Source organism: Eufriesea mexicana, unplaced genomic scaffold (genome assembly GCF_001483705.2).
Source record: "Eufriesea mexicana isolate 0111107269 unplaced genomic scaffold, ASM148370v2 scaffold1178, whole genome shotgun sequence".
In the NCBI taxonomy this organism is placed as follows: Eukaryota; Metazoa; Arthropoda; class Insecta; order Hymenoptera; family Apidae; genus Eufriesea; species Eufriesea mexicana.
Window position 1 is genome coordinate 734,014 of NW_016909311.1, and position 15,215 is coordinate 749,228.

Sequence of the window (15,215 nt, forward strand, 5' to 3'; positions counted from 1 at the left end):
AAGAGCGTTGATCCAAAAATCAGAACCGTAACCAAACGGTACGAGTAAATAGTATATAAAATAGAAGAAAAATGCTTTGCCGTAGGTGCAACAACCGCGCGATAGAAATAGCAGAGCGATCTCCAAAACTGAGTAGCAGAAAGACCATGAGAAATTGTTTAAGCACGGTGAACTGGCCACTGGAGTGCGCGTCAAATTCTCAGCGGCGTTCTTGGAAACGGTATAAACGCGTGGAGTTTTTTCCGCGGCGGCTCAATCATGAGCGTTGCATCGAAACAGAACGAGCGTAAAGCTGTGCCATTAGAAACCTGCGCGCCTCGGTACAGGACAAATCGTCGCGGAACAAACGTCTCGTCCTACATTTCGCGGCCTACAGCCGACAGATGCGCTGACAAGCGAGAATCACCTTAAAGGCGTCGCGCTCGACAGATTGCACCGACGACTGATTGATGCGGCCGAACAACAATCGCGCCGGATCCGCGCTACGCCAGCTTCCCTATTCATCTTCTTCTTGCGGCCGATGCATTAGCGACAATACCGACGTGCATTAAGCGCCACTGGCCACTACCGTACTTACGCGCGCTCGCACGTCCTCGCTGCATGCGCGCGCAGCTTGCTCTTTCCCGCTGTTTCGTTCCTTTACCTTTCCTCTCTTCCTTTCGTCTCTGCCTTTCGTCTATGCCTTTCGTCCCGGTCAACCTCTCGCGGACGTTTTACTCCGCCGTTGCTTTATCATTTTAACACTTGTGCCGCAGATTTATGGCACTGAATATTAGAGCAAATCTCGTATTAAAACACGGTGTTGGCACAAAGATAGTGCTACGTTAATAAGTCTCATATTTTCTTACGAGTATAACCTATACGGCGCATTAAACTGCGCTCTGGCGTTATGTGTTGTTCACACCGAGAATTCATGCCAACTGTCAAACTTGATACTATGGTTTTGGAAGTCTTTATTTCTGTACTACCAGTGATTCTTCGCTTTTATTCCTTACTGGCTTTGATTTAACAGCTAGTTTTTATCGTTTCAGGAGATAAATAACTATGATAAAAGTGGAGTGATCTGATTTCTGATGCTATGTTGCTACACGAGGATTCTGATCGTAGCAATCGTGAAAGACGGTTGGGTTTTTGTTGAAACGAGCAAACCATGGAGAATTTTTGTTTTATGAAGGAATATATTTTTCTTAATTTTTTTTGACGTAACTATCGAATTATAAAGACAATTCGTTAAAATAACTTCTGTAAATTATTACGATAACGTATTTGCAAACGTGATTCATATTTTATGAGAATTACATATAATCAATGATGTCTTTAAAAACAGAATACTAAAATTTGTCATAAATTTTACGTAAATATAATAAATACAGCTTTGCTTAAAGATTATATTTAAACATTTAACCATTTATTTATAACAACTTCGTTCAAAAATATTGAATTACTTAACCTCAAAAATTTTATTATGTGGAAACATTCTATTATACATAATTAATTTATAAAATTATAGTCGCATAAAATCTTATCATAGAATAAACTATTACATTAAAAATAACGTATGTAAGTTCAATTTATTGAAAATTTGAATAATTTATCGAAAATGTGGGTAATATAGTTACTATGATTACAAATTGAAATTACATTTTTATTTATGAAAGTTTTCGATATTATGTATCACTATACATAAAATGAACTTCCTAATATTAAAAAGTATGTTTACATTTTTTTCAATGAGTTCTATTTAAGCAAGAATGAGGTTTCATGGTAGAAATATTACAAAAAGTCATCTCTTGTCAACTCCTGTACGTGTCAATCGTCTTTTGTGTATACAAGGACGCCTTTTTTGTATTTTACTTCCTAAACTTAATTCTTACATAACGAGTAAAACAAATTCGCTGTCCATGAATACGTCGATATATCTGATAAATTCAACTGTCTATTATCACAAAGAATTGAAAATTATATTGTCAACAATTATTAATATCTTCGATATCGTGGCTTTCTGTTTTTCTTTTCTTTTTTTTCTTTTTTTTTATTTAAGGCTATTTTGTTGAACCTTTGTATGCAAATATTAGGATTTCGGTTTAAGACATTTTGATATATGTATTTACACATAGCTACAAGTTATATATTATTGATAAGACGTTATTGTTATAAGATATTATTATTGATAAATATATATATACATATATGTATGTATGTATGATAAAATAAAAGGAGTCCAATTTCATAAGCCAAAAGACAGTGAGTAGATAAATAAATGGATATATATACTATACGATATAAACTAAATAGATTAAATATAATATAAAGTATACAATACTATACTAATTAATGTAAATTATATAATATTATCCAAAGAAACTAAATATAGCATGAAATATACAATGCCATGCTAATTAATGTAAATTAAATTAAATATAACGTACATGATATATAATAAATAAACTAAATATAATATATAATATACAATACTATATTAATTAATATAAATTACATAATGTTATCTAAAGAAACTAAATATAGTATAATAATATAGTAATATAGCATATAGTAATATAGTACATACTAATTAATATAAATTAAACTAAATACGATATAAAATATATAATACTATGATATAAATGAGTATAAATTAAACTAAACATAAACTATACAGTATGAACTAAATAATCCGAATAAAAATATAAAACGTAAGCCGTGCAGTACCTTGAAACAAGAAAAAGTCGAACTTACAGCATTTCGAAAATAAACAGCTCAAATAGTTCACCTTATCGCGTCGAAGCATCATTCTCCGGATAAAAATTTTTCTTCCTCATAATTTCCATACTTGACGCGCGGCCTGACATTTGATCGTGATCGACGTACGTTCTTACACAGTCCAAAAGATACTCTTGACACGTGGTACCAAAGTCATTAATATCTCGACGGTCCTTACGTGTGGCCAACACCTACGCGACCAGCAGGGTTTCTTCCTTGCTAGAATCCGAACATCCACCGAGCTCAGATTTGACAGGCTCGATAGCCACGGAATTCCGTAGACGTGACAGTCGATGGATACGTGAATCTATGACCACACGGTATAAAGAGGGCATAATTGTTGAGATACCTACCTACGTATCTGTTCGATTGCTGCAAGATAAATACGAATAAAATAAGTTTCACGACGATTATCCAGTCTTTGATCGTCTCTGTATCGTTATACAAAACAAATGTAGACAGTGTTCGTTTCGATATTGCTAATGTATTCATTTGGCATATATAAATTTAAAATACAGGTACATATATCATTTTTCCTTTTAATACAAAATTTGAATAAAACATACTGATATTCCCTATTGCCAGTTTATTTTTTACAGTTTAAAAATGATTTCACAAATTCAAATGTATTCTCACACACGTGATATAAGTTTATTTATGTGTTCACAATATAAGTGTACAATTTTTCTCTATATAAAATGTGCTTCGCATATGTCGACTTGTGAAAATTATATTTTACAAATTCGAATTTCTCCTAATATATTTAAAATGGAATTATTTTATATCTTAATATAATTTAATTTATAATATAAGTATATTTTCTACTTTTTTTTTTTTTTAATTAAGTTATCGATTTTTGTACATGTTTTTGTATATTTCACGTGTTCAAAATTCTTATAATAGATTTATTCCTTATAATAGGTTTATAAGATATTTACAGATTTAATTATAAACTTATAATTATTTTTCTTTCTTTATGAATTATTTAGGTATAAATATAGGTATTTAAAAAGATATTCTAAAGATATGAAATATTTAGAACAGAAACACGAATGTATATTGATAATTTGTGATTCTCTTTTCTAGATTACTACCAGGTGATACAGTTAACATAAGTTTCGAGAATCGAAAAGGTCAAAGTTGTTAATAAACTATGAAACACAGCTTTTTTAGAAATTTCACGAAAATCGATGGTAGAATGTTTCTTAAATCATATAATTCAATTACAAAATTTTAATTTCCATGTAATTTTAATTTCCATAAACCACTCATTTATTTATATTTAAAAGAATTTATCATGAAATGGAAACAAAACATTTAATAAATGATACGAAGAAATAAAACAGATCGATGTTATATAAAATATATATAGCGATGCATGAAAATCTGTTCATCTTAGATTACGTAATACGAATATGGTAATTTCTGGGATTATTTAATTTTCAAATAAAAAGATGCTACTTTTATTATAATTAGTAACGATCATGGTAGTCGTTGCATCATAAAGAAAGATGTGTACACACATCCGTGAGAAAATAAAATCTGGATTCATGATATTCATGAGAACAAGAAACTAAGAGAAACGCAAGAAAAGTAAATCAATGTATCATTTAAATCTTGAAAAATCTACAACCACTATATTCTAATTATACAATTATCGATATAAACACAACGATAAAAGCCGATTACAATGTAGAAAAAGTAAAACGAAAAACAATCAAGATGGAATAGAAGCCATCTTGAATTATAAAATTTACTCTGAAGAAGTTAGATGTTTTGTAATCTTGTTTTGCTACCTGGTGTACCGATATAAAGTATTTTGTTTCGGGACCTGTGATAAATTTGTTGAAAATTCAAGTATTTCCATTAAAGAAGATGAAAATTATTTGAAAAAGGGATAAATGATCTACCTCGTTTATCGATAACGAACGTGTAATCATGAAAATTCTAATTTATATGAATTATACGATACATAAACGTTAATGTATTTCTTGTTCTACGTTGTATATTAGTCGCTCATTTGCAATATTGATTAACTCCTCGAAATAGGATACAGAAGATATAATTTTACAGAGTTAGGCATAAATCAAATGCTCTAGTGGAAAATCTAGTGGAAAATCTAGTGGTAAAGTGGTGATAAAATTTGTCTAAATTCACAAAGTGAAATTAGCAATTCTTTTTTTCTATTTTATATGTGTTTCACAAAATTTAACGAAATTTATTAAAACGCATTACAATTTAATCGATATTAAATATTTAAAATTTGACTGTACTCTGTCGGTAAATTACAATATACAACGATTGTATATTGGACAACAATTAATTATATGTAATTTAAGTATACGTATATATTTACAACAAATTTTATTTGTATTTTCTTATTTGATACAATTTCAAATACTTGTGTCATATCCAAAAATTTCCTGTAATTCATTACAGAATTTGTAATTTAATTGAAAACTGTTTAATACTAGAATTACTAACTTGTAATATGTATCTAAGTATAGTATACATAATTAGCAGTAATTAAAATGGCACGATGGAAATAAATAAATATATGTAATTTAAGTATACGTATATATTTACAACAAATTTTATTTGTATTTTTTCCTTTGATACAATTTCAAATATTTGTATCATATCCAAAAATTTTCTGTAATTCATTACAGAATTGGTAATTTAATTGAAAACTGTTTAATACTAGAATTACTAACTAGTAATATGTATCTAAGTATAGTATACATAATTAGCAGTAATTAAAATGGCACGATGGAAATAAATAGGTATGTGCGTATAATACCTATTACATATACGCATAATTATATCTCTGCCTTAATAAAAAATATATCATCAATTTTGCATGAAACAGCTTCACATTTTCCATAATTAAAAATACAAAAATTTAGAACTAGCTATTTCAAGTTACTAGTTCTAGTATTACCCCTTTGCACAAAGTTACGAAATACTTGGGTAATTATTCTGTTAGGTTTGGAGGAATCTTCAATTCCTTGAAGGAAAATAAGAATTTTTGCAAAACAGAAAATGGAAATTTATTTTAAATGCAGAAAATTAACCCTTTGCACTCGAAAGGTGACTCACAGTCACCGTTTCTTTTAATGCTATAACTTAAATAATGGATGATGATAATTATATTAAGAACATCGAAATAAAATTATTCTATTCGTTCGTTTCTCACGCAAATTCACGATTTTCATTTTTTAATTTTAGCATAAAGAGTATCAGTACGCTTATAAAAATCTAAGAAGAGCTTCGAATTGCATCTTCATAACGAAGAAATCTTCGAATCCAAAGGGTTAAGTATCGAGTATCTAATATCAAGCGTTTTGACAGAAAAATTTGGAAAAATTCAAAAAGCGAAGTTAACCCTTTGCACTCGAGAGACGCCTCTCAGTCGCCATTTAATCGGATTCTAAAGATGGATGTTAATTAATATATCAAATTTACAATTCCCCAACGATGCGTGGAATATCGAAGTAAAATAATTCTACGTCTTAATTTGCATACGATTCCTTATTTACCGTTTTAAAAATATCGTCAACTTTATGGCAGAAAGTCTTCGAATTACTATTTTCCTGTAACGAAAAAATCGCCGAGTGCAAGGGTTAATCATTTTAATTTGGGAATCGCTCAAACATCTTTGAGATATACGTTTCGAGTTATCTTTCATTCCGATTTAATATTGGACAAACCTCGTTATAATTTTACAGAAACTTGCAAATATTTTTCTAAAAAGTATGCTACAATGGTAAAGGAATTTTGAAATTTCTTCGCAATAAAAATTTCAAATTATCCCGTATTTTATTTCAATATTAAGAGAAATATGGTAGAATCGTAAAATAACTCGCAAAACACATTTATGATACATACTTGTAACAGAATTTTTCGTGAAACTTCTTTTTAATCGGTAATAAATACGAATGTAATGAATGTAGTGATAATACGGAGTATGAAAATAATATGGAACTTATGATCGAAAAGAAATCTTGATTATCGAGAGAAATTCTTTTCATCTCGATCAGTCGCGTCGATCTCTTTCGATAATTTCGTCCTGTCGAAGGGAGACGAGCAGCATGTGTCCATCGAAGAAGACATCTACATATTCTTTTTTCTTGCAAGTATCGGAGTGATCATTATAGTGAAATATATGATCGATATCAGTCGTGTAAATTAGGAACAAATACCCTACAATCCCTGATCATCGATTTAAGAGCACGTGCTAAAGTTTCACTTTTATCTTAGTTGCCCTAATTGTTGCTAGATAGGTATACCACCATGTATACACAGAAATTGATTTAGTATTATTGCGATGCATTAACGTTTTAATTATGTAATTATTATTGTGGCATTAATTATGTAATTATTATTGTGACATTAATTATGTAATTATTATTGTGATATTAATTATGTAATTATTATCGTGGTATAATTGGGATACTGTGACTGACATAACTCCTCGTAATTAGTTATCAGTTATTATTTAATAAAATAATTACTTGACAAAATGATAAACACTCTAAGAACAGAGTATAAGTATTAATCGTAACACAAAATGTAATTATTATTGTGACATTAATTATATAATTATCGTGGTATAATTGAGATACTGTGATTGACATAACTCCTCGTAATTAGTTATCAGTTATTATTTAATAAAATAATTACTTGACAAAATGATAAACACTGTAAGAACAGAGTACAAGTATTAATCGTAACACAAAATGTAAAACGTTTAAGTCATTTAATTAGATCTGAAGATCGATGTTAATTAATATATCAAATTTTGCAATTATCCAACGATGCGTGCAATATCGAAGTAAAATAATTCTACGTCTTAAATTGCATACGATTTCCTATTTACCATTTCAAAAATATCGTCAACTTTATGACAGAAAGTCTTCGAATTACTATTTTCCTGTAACGAAAAAATCGCCGAGTGCAAAGGGTTAATATATATATATTATATTATACTACATTAACTAATATATATTATACTAATAATTATACTATATTAACATTTTATGTTTCACATTTTGTGTCGCGATTAGTACTTGTACTCTGTGCTTATAAGGTTTATCATTCTGTCAAGTAATTATTTTATATAATAATTTTTCAAATATCTTGTATGTCATTTATTTATGTTGAATTATTTATGTTATGAATAAATATATATATATAAATTATTCCATAAAATATAAATTATGCTATATGTTATATATGTATATATATATAACATATTAGTAGTAGTTAATATACTTTGTTATTGTTGCGTCCCAGAGACCGTGTTTATGGCATAATTTTTATTTTAATTTTCTGTACCTTTGTATTTAAATATATAACTTAATCCGCTGAAGGGTGGCGAGACGCGTCTAACCATCGGAGTTACAGTCATAATACGAAATAACAAAGTCTTTAAAATTATCGAAAATTAAAATAAAAGTTATACCATAAACGCTATAAACACTGGAACGGAACAGTTATTAAAAATCCTATGAACCTTTAAATTTCACTAAAAACATAAGAAATACCGGAACCTCTGAATGATTTTAATCTGATGACCACGGACTCTACTAATGAGAATCAATACTCCATTCGTGATTTCTAAAGATATTATCTTATAGACATACAATAATAATGCTAAATATGTTTATAATAAAAAAATACTAAAAATAAATTCACTTAGAATTCTACTTAATGTGTCCATATTTATATTATAACGTGATTAGTCTCTTTTGGTGGTGATCGTGGAACTACGATGTTTTTTGAAACAAAACTATATTAAATTAATTCAATTATTTCCTTCAAAAGAACATTATTCGCGCCGGAAATAGTCTTAAATTATTATTAAAGTATAACAACGAAAATATTATTAAAAAAAAGATAATAAACTCCATTAGTAGAGTTTAATTTATGGAAAAATCATTGATACAGAAGGTTCTTACATTTAATAATTGATATATTCATGTAAAAAATTGACAATTTTATCAATTTTTCGACAGAGGAACAGAATATTCTGCCATTTTCAATTTATTTTTGTAGAATCGGTAAATATTTCGTGTATAATAATATAGGAAGTATAGTATTAGTATTGGTACTAGAAAAACCTAATCTCGAAGCTAATCACAAAAATAAAAAATTAGTAATTAAATAATCTTCGAAAACCATTCAACTGGTGACTAAAAAATTTGGTAATATATTTTATTAATTCATATAATAAATTGACAATTTTATCAATTTTATCAATTTTCAACAGAGGAAAAGAATATTCTGCCATTTTCAATTTATTTTTGTAGAATCGGTAAATATTTCCAGTATAATAATATAGGAAGTATAATATTAGTATTGGTATTAAAAAAACCTAATCTCGAAGCTAATCACAAAACCAAAACGAAAGTAATTAAATAATCTTCGAAAACCATTCAACTGGTGACTAAAAAATTTGGTAATATTTTTTATCAATTATTTAGTTATATCACCATTATTTATATAATGTAACCATTACTCGTTAATACAAAAGACAAGGAAGATACTGCGAATGACAAAGTCATTCAAATGGCCCATCCTGTATACAGCATATTTCCAGTATTTACACGCCGCCTAAATAAAAAGTAAAATAAAATCAGCATAACCCGTGAAACGACACAAACAAGTATTTCTTTTATATTTTTAATGAATATGAAACGTAGGAAACGAGCTACCTCTTAAGGAAAGAAAATGTCATAATTGCGTTTATTTTGTTACATAAAATTATGAATTTGCAAAGTTCACAATGGCAAGAAATACGTATTAACGCGTACTTCGTGTCTTTCAGGGTCGCATGCCATTCATGCGTGCAATGAGCATGGAACAACGGTGGCAAGACCTGGCATCTCTTTTATCGTTACCTGGTGCACCAGACCACTTTGCACATCCTGCACATCCTGGATACCCAGGGCACGGTATAAGCCACAGTCATTATGAAGCACAGCGCAATGTATTGCTTCACAATGCCACTTTGGCCCCCCCGGTGGGTGACCTTAACTCCACGAATCCGTATCACAATGTGGGTGAGTATCTCGCAGCAAAAATTTTACTAATTAGCTATTTCTCAGAATTTGCTTTCTTCCTCTCAGTTACATCATTTTCTGTCATTTCTGGCACGTTCTGGAAAAGTGAAAAATGAAACGTAAAAAGGAAAAATTGCACAAGAATCATAGATAACGTATGAATTTGTATATGAGCCGTTCACTGCACAAATCGATTAACTCCACTTTTCGAAAAATCTTAAATTTAAGTGTCAAAGCACTTGGTATAGTCGTAACTTTTTATATTTATAATAACTTTCCCTGATAATTAAGATTAACACCATTAAACGAGAAAAATTGTTTGGCCACTGAATAATAAATAATTTATTTCAGAGATCACTTTGATTAACTCCATACTCTAATGTAAATCGTTGCAATAATGCAACTCAAATGCACTAGCAAGCCATGAATGATAACGGTGAATTTTTTAGTGCCGTCTTATCAGAATTTAAGTAAAATTTAGTAAAATTTAAATTTATTACTTTTTCCACTTGCCAAAACTTTTATGTAATATGTCTTCTTACATTTTTCACATATATTTATTTCGGTATAGACTGTTACAAAATATTCGAATACTTTTAATCATATAAAGAATGGTTTACAATAGTTATAACGATACAAAAATGATATTTCTTATAAGATAATTTGTTAATCTTAAGTGAATTTCGAATATTAAAAAATCCTTTCCTGATCAAGGCAATTCGAAAGAATGCAAATACGATTATTTTAATCTTGAACAAATATTTATGTTAGTCACATTTGTTACCCTAAGAAATACCAGATTTCTTTTTAATGTCATGACACGTTAACATAGGTAATATATAAAACACGCTCGTAGACGATAATATTGTTCAAAGTTCGTAATATTAATACAATAAGTGTAATTTAAATAATAGCGAAATGTAGGAAAATTGTATTCGACTTGAAACTAAAATACTAATTGCTACAGGTGGGTCGTCGAATCTGGGTTCAGCCGTAGCGACGTCAATGAATTTAACAAACAGTAGCGAACCGATGGGTGCAGAAAGTGGAACAGCTTATAAATCCGAGCCGGCAGATATGATGTATTACCATACACCAACTTCCGATTCGATCAATCAAACCACCGATGGTTTCCTTTCATCTCTTCTTAATGACGAGGATTTACATCTAATGGACATGGCCATGAATGACGGTATGTATACAATCTTTACTATTTTAACTTAATTATGGTACATGAATTTCTAAAATTACGGAATAACTATGTTTTTCATACCTTATATCGATAATTAATGAAAAAATTGATTTCATAACAAGTGACTAAAAAATATTCAAAATAAGTACTTCTTAAATTGCATTTTTTCTTTTTTTATTATAAAAAGGAACGTACAAAACACTTAACATCATTATTAGAGAGTACCATTTTATAAAATAAAATTTCGTTTTTACGTCTGTATCTTGATTTTATAATTTGTTCTTAAGAACTAACATTTGTACGACCGACACAGTACAGTAAACTGTATCAAAGATATCGAAAGAACTCGCAATTGCATCTTATCTCTTAAAATTAACATCTCTTCGCATTAACGAAGGTAACATTACAAGATCTAATACGTAACTTATATTTCTAAAGAGGTACATGATCCAGTCTATTTCATTTAAATAAGTCATTAATCACTGTTTAAACAAATAAAGAACAAAAATTACTATTACTTACTGTATCTTTGATTATCACGTTAAATATGTAAGAATTTAACGAGTACAAAAATCTTTGAACCTCTAACTTAGCGAATAAAGAAACAAAGTTTACTATCACCCTGTTTCTAATAGTAATACGAAAAAGTACATAAATGGAGAAACATATATTCTACCATTCTTCTTCTGGTTCAAGTATTTCAGCGGATGTGAACGCATCTTCGGTATATTGTTCTGCAGCTGGTTCCATCTATATACAAAGAAATACTTGCATTATCCATTTTATAATTAATACCACATACTTTGTAAGAATATAATTACAAGTTACATACCCCTCGAATATCTTCGCCTCCAAATTTGCTTCTGCCTTTTCCAGGCATAAAGTTCCTACTTGCGTTTCCACCCATTAACCAATCTGGAATAGGTTGGCCTGCTTGTTTCAATATTCTGATAAGATCACCTCGTAGTGGTGCATCGTCTTCCGGATCAAAGAAAGAAGTCGCTCTTCCTCGGTTTCCTACGCGACCAGTTCTCCCGATGCGATGAACATACTCGTCAATTCCCTTCGGCAAATCGTAGTTTATAACGTGTGAAACATTTTTTATATCTAAACCTCTAGCAGCAACAGCTGTGGCTACTAAAACTGACATTCTTCCACTTTTAAAGTCAGCTAATGCCTCCTCTCTTTGTCTTTGTAATCTGTCACCATGAATACTGGTAGTAGGATAATTATTCTCCGATAAGAAAACAGCAATAAAATCAGCTTTCTTCTTCATTTCAACAAACACTAAGGTACCCTTTAATGTACCTGCATCGTTTTCTCTTTCTAAGATTTCTTTGAGTAAATCTCTTTTCTTATATCTGGCAACTTCATAAAAATTTTGTTCGACATCTGAACAAGCTCCACCCACGATACCAACTGCGAGGAATAAATAATTGTTTAGAAATCTTTTTGCCAAGTGTTGTACTTCATCTGGGAAAGTGGCAGAAAACATTAATGTCTGCCTTTCACCTAGAGGAACCATAGTCTCATGATCTACGATTTTTTCGATACTAGGTAAAAATCCCATATCTAACATACGATCAGCTTCATCTAACACCAAGAACTGCAAGGAAGAAAACTTAATTCTTTTTCTCGCTACAAAATCTAATAACCTCCCAGGTGTTGCTACGAGTATATGACAACCTGCAGACAACTTTCCTCCTTGATGAATAACAGATGTTCCACCATATGCAACTACAGTCTTTAAAATTGAATTATGTGCAAACTTAATAATCTGTTGCCATATTTGTATAGTAAGTTCTCGAGTAGGTGATACAATAACAACTTGTGGCTCGCAATATGATGAAGTAACAACTAAATCAGCAGATCTTTCTAATAACATATTTATAATAGGAACTGCAAATGCTGCAGTTTTTCCTGAACCTGTTTGAGCACAAGCCATTAAATCTCGGCCACTCATTATAATTGGAAGAGCATGTTTCTGTACTGGAGTGGGCTTTGTATATCCCGATTTCCTTACATTTTCTAAAACGATACTCCTAAGTCCTGCTACTTCGAAATGTTCTATTGGTTCAGGTACATTTTCTCCACTCACGTTAACCTCGATATTGTCATACTTGTCAAAATTAATTCCCATTTCAACGCCATTTTCAAACAAGGACTTTTCATCGCTAGGTAACTCTGGTGGAATGTACTGTTCTTTAGGTTTCTGAATTTCGTCATCGTCATTGCTATTTCTGCCAGCAAATGTTCTATTTCGTCTATTACTTCTGTCATCTTGATTAACATCGTCATCTCCATAGTCGTTATTTCTTCTGTAACTATTGTTATCATCGTTGTCTCCATTTCTATTTCTAAATCCTCCTCTTCCACGATTGCCACCGCCTCCTCCTCTTCCTCTGAACCCTCCTCTACCATTATCTCTACCTCCTCCTCTACCTCCTCCTCTACCTCCTCTACCAGTTCCTTCAAAATCAGTACTGGTATCGTTAAATGGCCAACTATGGCTACTATTAAATTCACCATTGTTAGTACTTCCACCATTGAAACTTTTATTGCCAATGTTATAATCATCGTTATTATTATCTTGTATTATAAAGCCTCGTCCTTTTCCATAACTACGTCCACCTTCATCGAACTAATTTAAACATTGATATATAAATAATTTATTATCATGTGTTATTTGTAAAACTAAGCAACTTGTACTTACAGAAGGTTGAGTCCATGAAAAAGAATCTTGATCGTTATCCATTGTATTCTATAACAATTGATGTTTTGTTTTATATTGAAGATTTCAAAAAACAAAAACTAAACAGAAAACAACAAAGAGTCCTAATAATTAGAAAAACGAATAATATGATTTTAAATGTCACTTTTCAAAAACACTATAGATAAAATTTATGCAAGATATCGTGATAATAAATTTATTTCGTATATAATTGTTTCAAAAAATTAAACTTCTTTTTCGTTATAGTAATTAATCTTATTTTGAAAACACCTAGGAATATTTCCAGCTATTACATAAAAAACCGGTTTCCGAAGACGTCGGTTCAAAATATAACTCGTAAAAACACTCGCAGAAAAATCGATACAAACTGTAGAACATATCTGTTTCTACATCAACATCAATCATGCTTTTAAGACTCGACAAAAAAGGAAAGAATGTTACAAAACAAAACGGTTTTGTTTATTTTTTTTTTTTATTTGACCTAGTATTCTACGATTCCTATTTAGTACTGATTTATTTGAACGCTATAGTATAAAATACTTATTTGTAAAAATATGAATCATTACACGAATAATATTAATCTTTATTCCCCTTAATAGTATTTTATTTATGTGACAAGTGACATTCAGTCTTAATTAAATATATTAATTTTCAATGCGTAGTAAATATAACACGTGCATATCGGTAAAGGAAAACATGTTTACCGGCAAACATGGCTGATCAGTATTGACTACGAAAAAACTCATTTTAATTTGACAGTACTTACCTTTTGACTGCTAATAGAAAAAATGCCAGCGAAGGTAGTTTAGTTAACAGAGTCGAACAGATCGATGCGGTAGATCGTTTTAACTGCCGAAAGACGAATGTGGCCGCCCAACCGTGAGAGTAGAAATGCTGACACGCTCAACCGTTGCCACTACGAACAAAGAGCTGACAGAGCAGCCAACAAAAGAAAAACCGTTCTCGCGAATCAGCTATCGAGTTTTGAAGCAGCGCGCATGCGCTTTGCGTGCTGCGTTTAACTCGTATAACGACGTAGTAAGGCGTTAATGAACCTGTCTTTCTCGAATTAATGTAACAATTTTATTAATGTAAAATTATATTTATATTAGAAGTTTATTAAAACCTATACTATAGAAACAAATCATTAATGAACAAATTTAATATTAAAAATTTCTTAAACAAAAGTAACATACTTAATTTTCACATAAATAATTGTTAATATTAAATTATATTCATATTCAAAATTTATTAGAAATTTGTATTAGAAGAAGAAGTTGCTATTAATGAACAAATTTAACGTGAAACATTTCTTAAAGAAAGTCAATGAAACTAATTTTCAAACAAAGAAATAATGATGATACTTCATAATAACTTTAGAAATCTAGAATGATAGCTTCTTTTTTTGTGATATCACTCGAAATTGTCAGAAAACTTACTTGGATAAAACTATTTGTAAGTCGAATTG

The 15,215-nt window shown here is 30.1% G+C and overlaps 2 protein-coding genes across 2 annotated transcripts in view; one reads left to right on the forward strand and one right to left on the reverse strand.

The window, feature by feature from the left end:
• The window catches only part of cnc (NFE2 like bZIP transcription factor cap-n-collar), a 257,189-nt gene that overhangs the window by 222,965 nt on the left and 19,009 nt on the right, over positions 1-15,215 (forward strand). Inside the window, exons 6-7 of the mRNA XM_017900412.1 lie at positions 9,590-9,824; positions 10,792-11,016. Coding sequence (XP_017755901.1) covers positions 9,590-9,824; positions 10,792-11,016 — 460 coding nt within the window. The remainder of the gene's footprint in view (positions 1-9,589; positions 9,825-10,791; positions 11,017-15,215) is intronic.
• Positions 11,663-13,771, reverse strand: vas (ATP-dependent RNA helicase vasa). The gene is made up of 3 exons (XM_017900400.1): positions 13,730-13,771; positions 11,849-13,657; positions 11,663-11,766 (listed from the first exon to the last, which is right to left on the reverse strand). Exons 1-3 carry the CDS (start codon positions 13,769-13,771, stop codon positions 11,689-11,691), a joined length of 1,929 nt encoding a protein of 642 aa, XP_017755889.1. The 3' UTR covers positions 11,663-11,688.

Bases quoted from the DNA above. Each gene is read 5' to 3' on its own strand.
- vas (XM_017900400.1), bottom strand. From the start codon at position 13,771: ATGGATAACGATCAAGATTCTTTTTCATGGACTCAACCTTCT. The intron at 13,658-13,729 runs GTAAGTACAAGT...TGTTTAAATTAG, and splicing joins TTTCATGGACTCAACCTTCT to TTCGATGAAGGTGGACGTAG. The intron at 11,767-11,848 runs GTATGTAACTTG...CTTTGTATATAG, and splicing joins GAGGCGAAGATATTCGAGGG to ATGGAACCAGCTGCAGAACA.